The following is a 14,418-nucleotide window of genomic DNA, read 5'->3' on the forward strand; positions in this document are numbered from 1 at the left end:
TTAGAAAAAAATTCTAAAGGTGTGAATTTGCAAACCATTCTACTAATACCAGCGTAGACCATTCGGGGTATGACACCGGAAAGCAGTTTTAAATGTAAGGTTATATGGTACAGAAAGCACATGACACACGCACAGAATGTTGACGATGTTAACTATTTTTATAACAAGTATGGCTATAGTTAATTACCTCCATCTTCTGACAAACTAGACAAAACCAAACTTTTTGCTGTGGTAGTCTTTACATGAACAACAGTATGAATTATCAACTATTATGTCAGACACTGAGTATAATAAGCTCAGGGTTAGGGCATTTATTTTCAGACCAAGTTAATCTCTATTTTTCGGGCCAGACTTATGTAAACAAGGACAGACAAAACTAGAGTTAAATTTCTTAACACTAAGAGCATTGCATGATAGCACTTAAACTTCCCTGAAAATCACTTAAGTATGTATACAAGATAGCCTTTATTATTCTAGCTGTAAGCACAGATTCCTGAAGGTGAAGTACTAAGTTCTAACTCATTATTTTACTTGAGAAAAATCCATTTTGGGTTAGCAGAGATAAAGACAAGAAGTTTACATTACATAACTCTCAAAGTATCTCGTGATCAGAACACAAAATTTGTCCGCTTTCACCATAAAAAACATCTTTCTCCTATAAACTCAAACTGTTAAGTTCTGAAGTCTCTTCTAACTCACTTATTTAGATTGAGCCTTATAATGCATTTGGAAACCCAATTATATTCCATCTAACCCTCACGTGCAGGTGTTTCAACATTTCCAGACCTGATTCTCGTACATCTCATAAACGAAACAAACTATACTGGGGAAATGAAATAACTAATGCATGCAAATAAATTACATGGGAGGTTATGCTTCTTTCATAGGAGATTTTTATTTCTGATCAATATTTGACTTGATACACTAAGATCTAGAAGTATCTAAAAGTTCTCTGACACTTTTTCTTTTCATAGCTTATGTTTCAAAAGGCAGACATCCTAGAATTAATCCTTAAAGCAAGCTAAGGTACAGATGTGTGGGCTTCTTCACCAAGGTTTCCTTCCAAGAAGCAGTCAACCAATATTCATCAATAAACCCCAGCTCCCAACTCCCCAGATGTGGCCCCTTCACACACCTCCAGCCCAACCTGACCACATATACACATACACACTATAGGTCTCCAATCTCTCACACTGGCACAACGGCCTCTCAACATTCATCTGGTTGCTAGCCAAGGGCCATTCCTGCTTCTTCCACTGATCCTGCACAGACCTGACACTGCCGCCTTCTTCCATTTCTTCCACAGTAGTCACTACTCGAAGTAACAAAGAAAAAAGTCAATTTTCCCTAACCGCAGACAGCTTATTTAACTCTAAATACCTCCCTCCCACACCCCTCCAACCTTATTTATTCCCTTCCCTGCTTTTGTTATTCAGAAGGTGCAGAGTCAGGTAAAAATCTCACTCACCTCATGCTATAGGCACCAGCACCCAGTTCCTGGCCGATCCCGGACAGACTAGCATCAAAGTCCTGCACCAGCCCAGATTCAATCACTTCATCGGCCAGAGGCAGCTTCAGAGCCCAGGCCATGCTGGCTCCTTCCTTGCCCCAGGAGACACCGTTTCTTGTACAAAGGCAAGTAGTGTGATTCTACCCAATGGGGGCAAGACTGGAAAACTCCAAACCAAGATCTCCCACGCCGTCCCCACCGACCACCCCCAAGCCCGAACCGCACTTCCCGCACAACTAATCTGCCGTACCCTCAGCTCCTGGCTCCTGCCTCGACTTCCAAAATCCCTCCCACCCAGTTCTTTGGAGCCGTGCGAGGGCCCCTGTGCTTAGCTATTCCAGATTCCGCTGAGGCAGCCCTAGGCTCCCGCACTCCCACTGCTTGGGCTCTCCCCTCGAGCTCGTGGTGGTCACTTGCTGCCTCCCAAACAGACCAGCAGCAGCGACCCACTCCCTACCCGGCACTCCCACGGCGCTTTCGCACCTTTCTCCCCCGTCCCCTTCTGCTGGAAGCCCCCCTCCCTCCCGGGACCCGCTCTCCCTTTCCCCTCCAGGCCTCGCTTCCGGTCAGTCCCAAGATCACTTCCGGTCACCCCTTCTCAACCCCACGGCTCTTAGAACCCAATCCAGGTCTCCGCCGAGCCGACTCCCCGCCCTCTGCAGTCCCCCAGAGCCTCGGAACATGGAAGGGGAAAGTCCAGCACCGGCTGGAAACCTAGACTCGCCAGGGTCCTCCACCGCCCGCCGCCCCGGCGCCAACCAATCATGGCGCCCTCTTCCTTTGCGGGTCCGCCGAACATGACGTCACCCCGGAGGTCGCCAATGAGGAAGAGAGTTCGCGGGCTTCGGCAGTGATGATAGGCTAGCTGCGCGACGGCCCCTCCCCGCCCCCGGAGATGGGCTGGGCGGTCTGGGAGAGGACTCCGCGTGCGTCGGGTGTCTGCCGCTTAAATGGCTCTTTCTGAGGCTACCTGAGTCCTGCCTAGGGCCGTGTGTACCAAGTCGACACTCTAGGGCGTGGATGGAGCCTTCACTCTAGTCTTACCGAACTCACCCCGGCCCCTGAAGGACTCCGGACCGTTTCCCCAGAGCTCCCTGTAGGGGTTCCTTTGCTCCTGGAATGCTCGCTCTCCTTAAACTCACCTCTCCGAAGGTCAAGGCTCGGCTTCTACTCATCTTCCGCATTCCCCCTGATGCGTTAGAACAGGCATGAGATAGGTGAAAGTTGTCGTTTTCAAAAGGTCGTGGTCTGAAGATCACGATTTGGGTTGGCGTCTTCACTTGCTAGTTTGGTGACTTTTCGAATAATCACTTATCTCACCGAGATTTCGTTTCCTCATTTGAAAAGCAAGGATAACCATCCCTGCTCCCCCTTCGTCCTATTAGGATTAAATAGTAATGTCCATTGTTTATCAAGCATCAACTATATGCCAGGAACTTTATTACGTTGTTAGTAATCCTCAAGACAATCTTGCAATTAGAATTATAATTCTAAGGGTAAATATTTATGACCCTCATTTTACTAGTAAGGAAAGAAGGCTAATGGGGCTAAATTGCCCACAACTAAGTTACCGTGCCAACTTCAGAGCTGATTCCAAAGTCTGATGATATTTTTCACTATAAAACACCGCCTATATGTGAAAGTATTGGCTCATTGTTGTATTTCATTATTTAACTTTTTACAGTTCGTCCTGAATTGTATATATTTGCCTGTTTCGCTAGACTGCGATTTCCTAAATAATAGGAAAGAAATCTTTCTCAGGCTTGTGTTCTACATATCTCCTAGTATAGTTTCTGCATTCAATAGGACTTTTTAAAAATGCTTATTGAGGGGTGCCTAGATACCTCAGTCATGATCTCATGTTTGGTGAGTTTGAGCCCTGCATGTGGCTAGCACTGACAGTGCAGAGCCTGCTTGGGATTCCCTCTCTCTCCCTCTGCCCCTCCTGCTCTCTCACTCTCTCTCAAAATAAATAAACTTTAAAAATAAATAAGGGCACCTGGGTGGCTCAGTCAGTTAAGCGTCCAACTTTGACTCAGGTCATGATCTCGCGTTTCGTGGGTTCAGGCCCCTGGGTCGGGCTCTGTGCTGACGGCTCAGAGCCTGGAGCCTGCTTCAGATTCTGTGTCTCCCTCTCTCTCTCTGCCCCTCCCCTGCTCGCACTGCCTCTCTGTCTCTCTCAAAAATAAATAAACGTTAAAAAAAAATTTTTTTTTAAACGTGCCTATGAGTAAAGCAACTGGAACTGGGCTCAGAAGCCAAAAGAGAGATGCCATAATCAAAATTCTTTGTAAACGAACATTAGATCCATGGTAGTATTTTTACATGCCTTTTAGGTGGAACCATGCCTCCTTGAATGACAACTCCATCTCGACATGCATCATCTGGGCAAGTAACTTTAAATCTCTGATGTAATAATGAGAGGCTCATATTTACTGAGCCTTTCCTAAGTGCCAACCCCTGACTAGGTGTTTTATGTACATAATCTCATTTAATTCTCACATCACTCCTGTAAGAAAGGTACCATTATTAGATGCATTTCATAGATCAAGAAACTGAGGCTCAGAAAAATTAATTGACTTGTCCAGGGTCACTCAGCTTGTGAGTGGTGAAGCCTGACTGATCTCACAGTCTGGACATGTAATCATCATGCCACTGTGTCCCTGTAGATGGTTTTAACCTAAAAAAACATCTGCTTCCTACCTAGCCTTCTTTTCAGAGATGCATTTTGAAGCCTGTGGAGGTGAGAACATAAATTTTCAAAAACTGGTCACGTGAAGATAGCTTGAATGAAGCATTTTTTAAAAGTTGATTTATTCATCTTAGAGAGAGAGGAGGAGGAGGAGGGACAGAGAGAGAATTGTAAGCGGGCTCTGCACTGCCAGCACGGAGCCTGACATGGGACTCAAACCCACAAACCATGAGATCATGACCTGAGTTGACATCAAGAGTCAGACACTTAACCGACTAAGCCACCCAGGTGCCCTGAAGCATTTTTTTTTTAATCTGCAGAAAAATAGGGGCGCCTGGCTGGCTTAGTCAGTAGAGCATGTGACTCTTGATCTTGGAATTGGGGGTTCATGCCCCACGTTGGGTGTGGATATTACTTAAAATCTTAGGGGCACGTGGGTGGCTCAGTCAGTTGAGTGGCCAACTCTTGATTTCTGCTCAGGTCATGATCTCACAGTTCGTGAGTTTGAGCCCCATGTCTGGCTGTGTGCTGACCGCTTGGAGCCTGTTTGCGATTCTCTGTCTCCCTTTCTCTCTGCCCCTCTCCTGCTCATGCTCTGTCTCTCTCTTCTGAAAATAAATAAATAAACATTTAAAAATGAAATCTTAAAAACATGCAGAAAAAGAGCACAAAGTGAATAACTTTAAAATAAAGCAAGGAATATTCATATTAGATGTTTGGAAGAGATCATTGCCATATCCAAGAATCTCATAGAGCCCTGTCCTCTGGAAAATATTTAGAAAAAGACAGACATGTTCTTCTCAGAAATGCTTCAGCTCAAGTTTAAATTCTGAACCAAAATAAAGACTTCACAAAAGTCCTCCTTGCCACTTATTAATTCTAAAATAAACTGGGTAAGATGAAAAATAATTCCTAAGCTTCCCTCCCAATTGGAATGCAGATCAGCCTTGAGATTTATGTCTGTGAGCCCAGATCCCTCTGTGGGGAAAAGATTTTATTGACTGTTTACCCCTGGAATTCTGTGCCTGGGGGAAATGGACTTTTTCCTTCCTCTCCCTTTCCCAGTGCAACTCAGAGTGAAATTGGAGTGCCAGGGCTAGAAACAGGGATTCCAGGGATAGCCCTGGGAACTCTGCTTCCAAGAAAAGATCACCAGGCATTCCCCTGGAAATCCAGCACCGCCTATCAATAAACCAAAGTTTGTATGCGTAAATTCATCCCACAACGCAAATCATGGCTCTTACTAGAGATAATAAGTATGACTAACTAGAATATCTGTGGCACAGAGTTCCAAATTCAGTATTCTGGACCATTTGGGTGGCGTTAAGGCTTATCTGCAAAGGGCTCATTTCTCTAGATTAGGTCCCGAAACAGACACTGTTTAGATGGAACTGAAGAGGTTCAGAATGAGCCTCCCCAAAATGTGCCGCTTTGGCACGTGGACTGCTTCGAGCTGAAGTCAGTCAAGGCCCAAAAGACTCAGGAGACGCTTTTACTTTACTTTTAACTGCCTAAAATACTTGAGATGGAGTGCCTAGTCCAGGAAGAGAACTATCATCAGAGATAACTACAGAGAATATGAGCTAAGTATGGTAGCTGTGGGAAGCTCAACAGGGCCTGTTTGTTCCGATTCCTTTTTGGCTCCGTTGTCTCTGCATCCCGCGGCAAACATTTACTTACCGACTACTTGCTCTTCCCATCTTCCTGTAAATTATCTTCCTCCCCTGTGAAGTCTCAGACCTCTACCCTCATCCCCATAGCTCAGGAGGCCATATAAACCTCAGTTGCCTGACCACCTGGGGGTCTCATGTTCTTATGGGCCTTCTGTACGTATGCAATTAGATTTCTTTCTCTCCTCTTGGTGTGTTTTGTCGATTTAATTGACCCACCAAAAGAACCTAAAAGGGTAAAGGAAAAGTTCTTCCTCCTCTACAGAACACGGTAGAGCTTACCCTGGATGGTAAAAACATGTGGAAATCCTACAAAAATGATCAGGACAGAAAAGCAATTCCCAGGTCCCATCCTGTATAGCATAAGGTTAAGCACACAGGCTTTAGAAACAGCCTACCTGGGTTCAAGACTTGGTTCTGCAGCACACAAAGCAACCCTAGGTAGGTTCCTCATCTTGTCTGCACTTCAACTCCTTACCTATAAAATGGGTATAGGAATCAGCTTGGGTGGCTCAGTTGGTTAAGCATCCGACTTTGGCTCAGGTGAGTTCGAGCCCGGCATCAGGCTCTGCGCTGAGTGCTCGGAGTCTGGAGCCTGCTCTGGATTCGGTGTCTCCCTCTCTCTGCCCCTCCCCTGCTTGTGCACGCTCTCTCTCTCTCTCTCAAAAATTAAATAAACATTTAAAAAATAAATAATATGGGCATAGTTACTGCTTTACAGAATTATGGTGAGAATTAACTGACAAAATGCATGTTAAGTACTTAGAAGAGTACCTAGCACATAGTGATCAGTATTATTATGACTGATAAAAAGGGAGTACCTAGCACATAGTGATCAGTATTATGACTGATAAAAAGGGGACCCTAGCACCTGTCCTGCCTACTTCTCAAGACAAAACAATTCTCTCAGAGGCTTGAGGGCTCAAGCTTCTGGATCAGCACCTGTCCATCCCCTAGTCTTCCCTTCTCATTCATTTACTGAAGTCAGAGTCTCTATTGCTGGGTTCCCCAGGCAATTATTGGGCATTTTCCTTTAGATAACAGGAAGAAACCATTATCCAGGCAGGCTTTGTTGAGGGACTGGCCACCTAGGTTTAACTCTTCACATCTTCCCACATCCCACCCCGACAAGCCCGTGAGCTCCAGTCTGGCTTCTTTGAAGGAGTGTAGTTGAGAGAAAAAGAAATCAAAAGCTTTCACAGCCATGCAGCTCCCAACAACTTCAGGTTGTGATCTGTATCCAGAAACCAGCGCAATCTTCTCCAGTCCATAAAAGACCAGTTCTCCCTTCACAGCAGTCCTTAGCATTGTGGACAGCTGCAATATGATGATTTATAAGAAATTTACATACACACACACACACACACACATATATATATATATATATATATCCAAAATATATTTCTCATACATATTTGGTCTTCATCCATAGTTCCTGGCTCACAGGCCCCAAAACCCTTGGAATTTCCTGAGCAATAGGGCTATGGGAGCACAGCATCTTTTGCGATATTTGGTCTGTCTTCAGTTCCTGAAAATGCTTCAGAGCCATGAAGGTAAAATGAGTGTCTTGTTCTTCATAACAACCTCCTTTTCACCACAACTGGGTTTGTTAACAAAGGTGGCTTTGGGGGCGTCTGGGTGGCTCGGTCGGTTAAGTGTCTGACTTCCGCTCAGGTCATGATCTCGCAGTTTGTGAGTTCGAGCCCCGTGTCAGGCTCTGTGCTGACAGCTCAGAGCCTGAAACTCACTTCAGATTCTGTGGCTCCCTCTCTCTCTGTGCCTCCCCCACTCACACTCTGTCTCTTTCTCTCTCAAAAATAAATAAACGTTAAAAAAAATAAAAAATAAAATAAAAAACAAAGTTGGCTTTGGGAAAGCACTTACGGATGGGGGCTGCTTCCCAGGGTAACTAACCATGAATAGTGGGTTGGAACTTTCAGTCCCACCTCCTGATTCAGGGAAAGGGAGAGGGGCTACAGTTTGAATCAATCACCAATGGCCAATGAGTTAATCAACCATGTCTATGTAATGAAGCCTCCATAAAAACCCCAAAGGAAGGAGTTCAGAGAGTTTCCAGGTTGGGGAACAGAACTCTTCCATGTGCCACCGTGCCAGGGTCCCAAGCTCCAAGAACACAAAAGCTCCTTTGTTCAGGACATCACCATGTGTATCTCTTCACAGGGCTGTTGATTTGTATCACTTATTCTAGTGAGTAAATGGGTTTCCCTGAGTTCTATGAGCCATTCAAGTAAATTCATTGAACTCAAAGAGAGGGTCATGGGAACGTCTAATTTACAGCCAGTTGGTCAGAAGTGTAGGTAACAACCTATACTCACAGTTGGCATCCCGAGCTGGAAGGGGGTTGTTGGAGCCTCCGATTTATAGCTGGTCTTTCAGAAGCACAGGTAACAGCCTGGGCTGGTGATGGTGGTTGAAGTGGAGGGTGGTCTTGTGGGATAGAGCCTTTTACCTGTGGAATCTGATGCTATTTTCAGGTGGATGAATTCTTGAGTTGAATTCTCGGATACCTTGTTGGTGTCCGAGATTGCTCGTTGGTGTGGGGAAGCCTCCACACACACATCAGAACTGGGTCCAGGAGGGGCGCCTGGGTGGCTCAGTCGGTTGAGCGACTGACTTCGGTTCAGGTCATGATCTCACGGTTTGTGAGTTCAAGCCCCGCGTCGGGCTCTGTGCTGACAGCTCGGAGCCTGGAGCCTGCTTCGGATTCTGTGTCTCCCTCTCTCTCTGCCCCTTCCCCACTAATGCTCTGTCTCTCTCTGTCTCAGAAATAAACGTAAAAAAAAAATTAAAAAAAAAAAAAAAAGAACTGGGTCCAGGGACCCAAAAGAACATCCCAGGAATAGAAACTCCAGTCCCTCCACAAACCCACCCCTCTTCCTTGTAGGCTGTCCTGGGCCAACTGTCCGGAACCACATTCGGCTGGTTTAAGCCAGAGATATCAGCTTCCATTAACTGTTCTGGTGGTAGCTGCCTTTCCCAGGTCAAGGCCAGTTGTTGGCCAGATTCCATTCACTCCCCCATAGCACAGTCTAAACCCTGCATGGCTAAGCAGAATCCTCTGTACCTGCTTTCTCCCAATTGCATGAAGTCAATGACTTAGCTCTTACTATTTCTTGAAGGAGAGGACAGGAAATACATTCAGTCATCTATCAGACATTTGTCAAGGACCTGTTGTGTGCTATCCTGACCTGGATACTGAGGAATCTCAGCCTAGTGTGGACAGCTAATATTAGGGTTATGACATCTATGCAGCAGTAAGTGTTGGCTTCTATTTGACTTTTCTGCCCCATCGTTTCAGAGTGCTGTAAAGCTTCTCTGGCCCCTGAGCCTTACATCAGAATATTGGACAACTATTGTCCCTTGGGTGGAGGTAGGGTGGTAGAACACAATCTAGAATGAAGCACACTGCCCGGCTCGGGGATGTTAATTAGGTGGAATCAAAGGTGATGCCTTGCTCTCACCTGTTTCGATTATGGAGCCCAGACCTTATCCATACCAGGTAGGTGAAAGAGGAAGGAGGGAGGGCTGCAGGGGTGCATGGCATGAAGCCAACTCCTAGGAGGTAGACAAGTAAAGAGGGGGGCCCTTATTATAGCCGTGCTCTCCTTGCTCTAAGCTCAAGTGGCAGGCCCTAACATTTGTAGGCCTGAGCAACAACACAAATGAAGATCCACTTACCATGTAGCTAAATTTGTGTTAAGACAAGCTAATTGCGGATGATCTAGCCTTCTATCACGACAAGCATACCTTCATCATCACCTGGAAGGCCACGTTTGAATTTAGACTTCTAGCACTCCTTGAAGTGCTAGACTTCAAGTTCTGTGCTAGAATGTTCCCCAGTCTTGGTCCCCAGCCCACTACCTGCCTTCTCTCCCCGGGTGGCAGACGCACCTCACACTGCAAAGGGCTTTGTATATACTTATCAACACTCCAGCTTGCATATCCAAACTCCATCCCCCCAGCTCTCCAACAGAGAGCTGTCCCTTGGTCATCTCTTGGGGCTAGGAATGTGCACAGTCTATCGGGACTCAGAGAAGAGGGGAGGGAAAGTGGGCTTTGCAGGGAATTCTGGGGTCCTACTCGGAAAAAGGGCGCATCCCCTTGACCTGCATTCTGTGGGGAGGGTCATGGCAGGGCCTTCTGAAGTGATAGTCCTGGGCACTGGGTCTCGCCCTCTTGCAGTGGGATTTTCCAGGCTCTGAGCTCTGATAGCAAAGGCAGCTCCCAGATCCTTCTCTGGCCTCTCCCTATCAGCCCCACCCTGAGAGGCGAAGGATAAACGAACAGACCAGTACAAAAGAAAAATACTGTTTATTCCACACAACTACATCCCCATTTTCCCCTCCCCACCCCTCACTCCAGCCCTCAGCAGGCTTTGCCCCATGTCAGGGAATAGTCAGAACCTCAGCGTCAGAGCCTGGCTTATGAGACAGGAAGCGAATCTAGGCATAGGAAGGTGATTGGGTTTCCAAGGACACAAAAACGTCAGGGACTCTCATTCCAAATTCAAGTGTGTTCCTCAGTCCATTTGGCCAAATTCTTTCCCGGGCCCCCGCTAGATAAAATGCTATGGATAGTGCAGGGTCACAGACCCCAGCTGACTCACCAGGCCATAAAAATTTTGGTCTTCTCTCATTTTAAAACAAAACAAACAATGCCACACACAGACAGTTAAATCACTTCTGCCCTTTCTCCTGCCTTTCCATGGCAAAGGAGCCACTAAGCTCTGGGTTATGTCCAGAAAGGTGCTTTCAAAACAAAATTCATATCGACACCCCTCAGAACCTGATGCTATCAGAAGCAAAACAGAAAACCCACCTCGGGTGGAGATGGCTGTTCCCCAAGGGCTCTACAGTGGGGGGGGGGGGGGAGCTCGAGCAGAGACAGCAGGCCTGTGAGCTCTGCCTTGGGTACACTTCAGGGACACTCTGCACCCCGTGCCTGGGGACTTCAGCCTGCAAAAATTCTGCCCCTGGTATCCTTCCTCCGAAAGACCTACTCATCCTTCCCACAGAGGAGAAAATGGTGTCGTTCTAACCCAGCCCCGGGAAGACAGATTTAGACAAGGGAGGAGCTGAGAAAGCGTGGCCAGGCCTGATTTAGACCAGGACTTCATTATCTTCTTTTCACAGACCAGGACAGATGGTATTCTCCTGCATATCTACTGCCACGGACACACCCTGGATTATATGCTACTCCCAGGGCTCCAGCTGTGACCCACTTGTCTCTCTCAAAAAAAGAAAGCCTATCTGGACACAAGTGTTTGTGGGTGTAAGCCTACCTCTCTCATTTATTGACGTGTAAGTCACTGAATCCTTCACAGACGCCAGCACCCTGGGTCTTCTTACTGAAAACTAGTTTACGATGCCCGCCCGAGTGAGCCCCTCATCTCGTTGACACAGGCGGATAACCCTAAACTTGAACGTGAAGCCTCCCCCTTGGAGATGTATCCTCTCCTGGGAGGCTTGGGGCAGGCAGGGTGCCCGCCTGCTTCCTCGTTCCCACCACACTCTGGAAAGTTGGGGCAGTCCGAACGCACTGGGGCAGGAGTGTGTGCGTACGTAGGGGGTTTGGGGAAAATCTGACACACGACCGTCCTCTCACCGGCAGGGCCGCCAAGAGGGTGGCCACTCTGGCATTGTAGGGCCTGACAGGGACCAGCTGTAGGCAGGAAAGGGAACACCACAAGCCAGAGGAAGCTAGACCAGGAGGGGACTCTGTGCCGGTGACCAGTGGGGTAGGGCTGTGCCCTCGCCTGGCAGCCATTTTGTCAGGGTAGATCCTGTGAGGTGCCGTGGAGGGCAGCTGCTGATCTGGCTCTGTGACTTGTGGCCCTTGGACACGGTCTACACGGTGAGTCTAGGTTCACCTAAGCACACCTCTTAGTGCTCGCCCGACCTCCTGGAGTAACATACTGAGTTCCAGGGGCCGTCCAGCCACAGCGAGGCTGGGAAACTCACTGAGCAGCTTGGATGGGGTGCCCGTCTTCAGTGTGCCATTTTTGTCCTCTCTGTAGGCAAGACCCGTCCTGCTTCGGGGGTATTCTTGACTCAGAGGAGCTCCAGCAGGCAGGGGTGGGGAGGACTGTTTGCACAAACACATGGTGTAAGACTCCAGACAAAACAAGATTTCTCCTCCAGTATCCAAGGCTCAAAGTCACCAAGAAAATTAGAGTTAAGTCACCTTCCACAAGAGACTTTCTTGGGCTGCCATCCATTCTTCCTGGATGGTGGCCTTTTCCCCAGGGCCTTGCTGTCTGGTTTAGGGTTTCGTGTGCCCCTCTGACAAGGCCCAGCACTGGGTTAGGGGTGAGTGGGAGGACAAGAGAAAGAGAGAGTCAGCATTCCTTTCATTTCTCTTCGGGGTGCTGCGAGCTTGGGCAGTGGGATTTTCCAGACTGCCGGTTCTTTAACCCTCACTGTCTAGTGAGGGAGAGAGCCACGGGCAGAGTTTAGATTAAAATCTGGAAGGATGGGTTCATCTATTAAGTTCCCAACCTGCCGTAGACCCAGGTCAACTCCAGGACGGCCAGAGTTCAAAGCTGCTTCCTTCCAACCTGGGTCACAAATGAACAGGTTCTGCTTTAGTGCAATTTCCCCCCAAAGGAAGCAGGGATCACATGTTCTGGCCCCAGGGCTGCGAGAGCCTTCTGACCTCGAGGGCAAGGCAGACACTGAGCCTGACCTGCTGAGCAGCTCGTCACACTTTTCGGAACTGTGCCCCTTGGGTCCTTTCGGGGACAGGGTGCCTGCAGGCAAAGGGCGGGAGTTGAGGCTGTGGTTCCGCTGCACGAGCTGCTACACCTGCGACACTTCCACAGAGGAGCACAGGGGAAGGGAGGGTGGAGAGAGAATGCCATCAAAGACAAGAGCTAAGGGTCAGTGGTACTTAGGGGCTGCCGCAGCCCTGCCCCAAAGACGGGGAGCTTCTGGTTCCCAACCAGAATTCACCCTTCGAAAACCACCTTCGCAAAGTGCTTCTTTAAGTGACACCACTTAATGGAAGGGTCCCTTGGCGTGACCGGCCCGGAGCCTGGAGCTCTCAGGTGGGCCCCCTCTGCCCTCCCCGTGATGTGAGCTACGTGGAGGAGAGGAGGGAGGCAGTGAACGCACATGCACACAGTGGAGTCTCACGACCCCAGGACAAGCGCAGCCGCACGTGGCAGAACGACAGGTGCCGTCACGGCAGTGGCTGCAGCCAGGGGCCAAGGGAAAAGTACAAAGTGCTGGAACACAGGGCCGGGGGCGGAGCCCTAAGGGATCTGAAAGACATTCAGCTTGCTGGTGTTCTTGAGCGTCTGGCGCCGATTGCAGAACCAGACGCGCACGACCTCCCGGTCGTAGTTGAGCTCCTTAGCAATCTCGGTGATCTCCTGGCCTGTGGGCAGCGGGTTCTTCTCGAAGTAGGCATTCAGAGCCTCTATGGCCTGGGGGGTGAAGGAGGTGCGGCGTTTGCGTTTCTTGGAGGGCTCACCTCCCACGAACTCCATCAGGTTCTGCTGCCCTTCCTGGTTCCGGAGTTCGGCTTCATTCAGCCACTTTTCCAGCACTGGCTTCAGCTTCTGGGCACTCTTGGGTGTGATATCCAGCTTCTCAAACCTGTGGGTGACCCAAGCCCGGGAAGGGACAGTGAGAATGCCTTACTCCCCACCCTGGGGTGTGAGTACTCTCCACGAGGGGTTGCCCCTCTGAGGACTGGTGGGACCGTACTAAATGGTCCCCTCACCGCCCCCATCGAGACCACCCTGGCTCAGCCAAGCCCAGACCCCGCAGACTATCCCGTAAGCCAGGTCACAAAGCCTCAGTTCAGTGGCGCAACGCTAACAGTGCAGCTGCTGTCTGAACAACTCTTCTAAAACGTTCACACCCAAATGAGTGAGGTCCTTTGAGGAGTTATCTTAAGAGGACTTCAGAGATGGCACATGGATGTCACAAGTGCCATCTCCTCCGATTTCGTCTCACAGTAGTGACACTGAGTCAGACCGCTCTTCCTGGCCGAGCCCGGATGCGACTACAGAACTGCCAGCGTGACACCTGGTCTAGCGGTCACTCTTGTCTAATCTGGGAGCTGGCAGGCACCTTTCGGCCAACCCTGAGCCATGCACTCATTCCTGTTTGCAACGCTTTGCCCTCCTTTGATACTGGCGTCAGAACCAGTCTGAACGCCGCACATAGAAAAACCAGCTACATCGCTTTAAAGTCATGCCTTGGGAGGAGGGGGGATGGGAGCATAACAGCGGGGAGGGTGGGTTGCGGTGGACAGCTAAGTCAGAACGGAAGTTCCCACTTTTGTGACCAACGGCATAAGCTGTACCCTTTCCCTGTAGGGTTCCTGAATGGATTAGGGTCTTAGGTTCCCCCCAACGAAAGACCACATATATGCTCAGGATTGAAGAATAAACTTGAGAGGGCCCTCAGACGGACTGGATCAGCCTCTGGCCACTCTAGGTGTTCCCGTCTACCCTTGGAACAACCTTCCTGGTCTGGAAGGAGGCAGGAGCAAGAGAGAATATGGAAAGGAGCCAT

At 48.8% G+C, this 14,418-nt stretch overlaps 2 protein-coding genes across 8 annotated transcripts in view; both read right to left on the minus strand.

Annotated features, from left to right (window-relative positions):
* The window catches only part of TFCP2 (transcription factor CP2), a 44,211-nt gene extending 41,921 nt beyond the window's left edge, over positions 1-2,290 (minus strand). For all 4 annotated transcript variants that reach the window (XM_007073030.2, XM_007073029.2, XM_007073028.2 and 1 more), the window contains exon 1: positions 1,469-2,290. In XM_007073030.2, the coding sequence (XP_007073092.1) occupies positions 1,469-1,590 (122 nt within the window). In that variant the 5' untranslated portion in view covers positions 1,591-2,290. The remainder of the gene's footprint in view (positions 1-1,468) is intronic.
* An 8,163-nt stretch (positions 2,291-10,453) lies between these two features.
* Positions 10,454-14,418, minus strand: part of POU6F1 (POU class 6 homeobox 1) — a 30,238-nt gene continuing 26,273 nt past the window's right edge. For all 4 annotated transcript variants that reach the window (XM_042992310.1, XM_015542748.2, XM_015542669.2 and 1 more), the window contains one exon: positions 10,454-13,491. In XM_042992310.1, coding sequence (XP_042848244.1) covers positions 13,146-13,491 — 346 coding nt within the window. In that variant the 3' untranslated portion in view covers positions 10,454-13,145. The remainder of the gene's footprint in view (positions 13,492-14,418) is intronic.

Source organism: Panthera tigris, chromosome B4, assembly GCF_018350195.1.
Source record: "Panthera tigris isolate Pti1 chromosome B4, P.tigris_Pti1_mat1.1, whole genome shotgun sequence".
NCBI classification, from domain to species: Eukaryota; Metazoa; Chordata; class Mammalia; order Carnivora; family Felidae; genus Panthera; species Panthera tigris.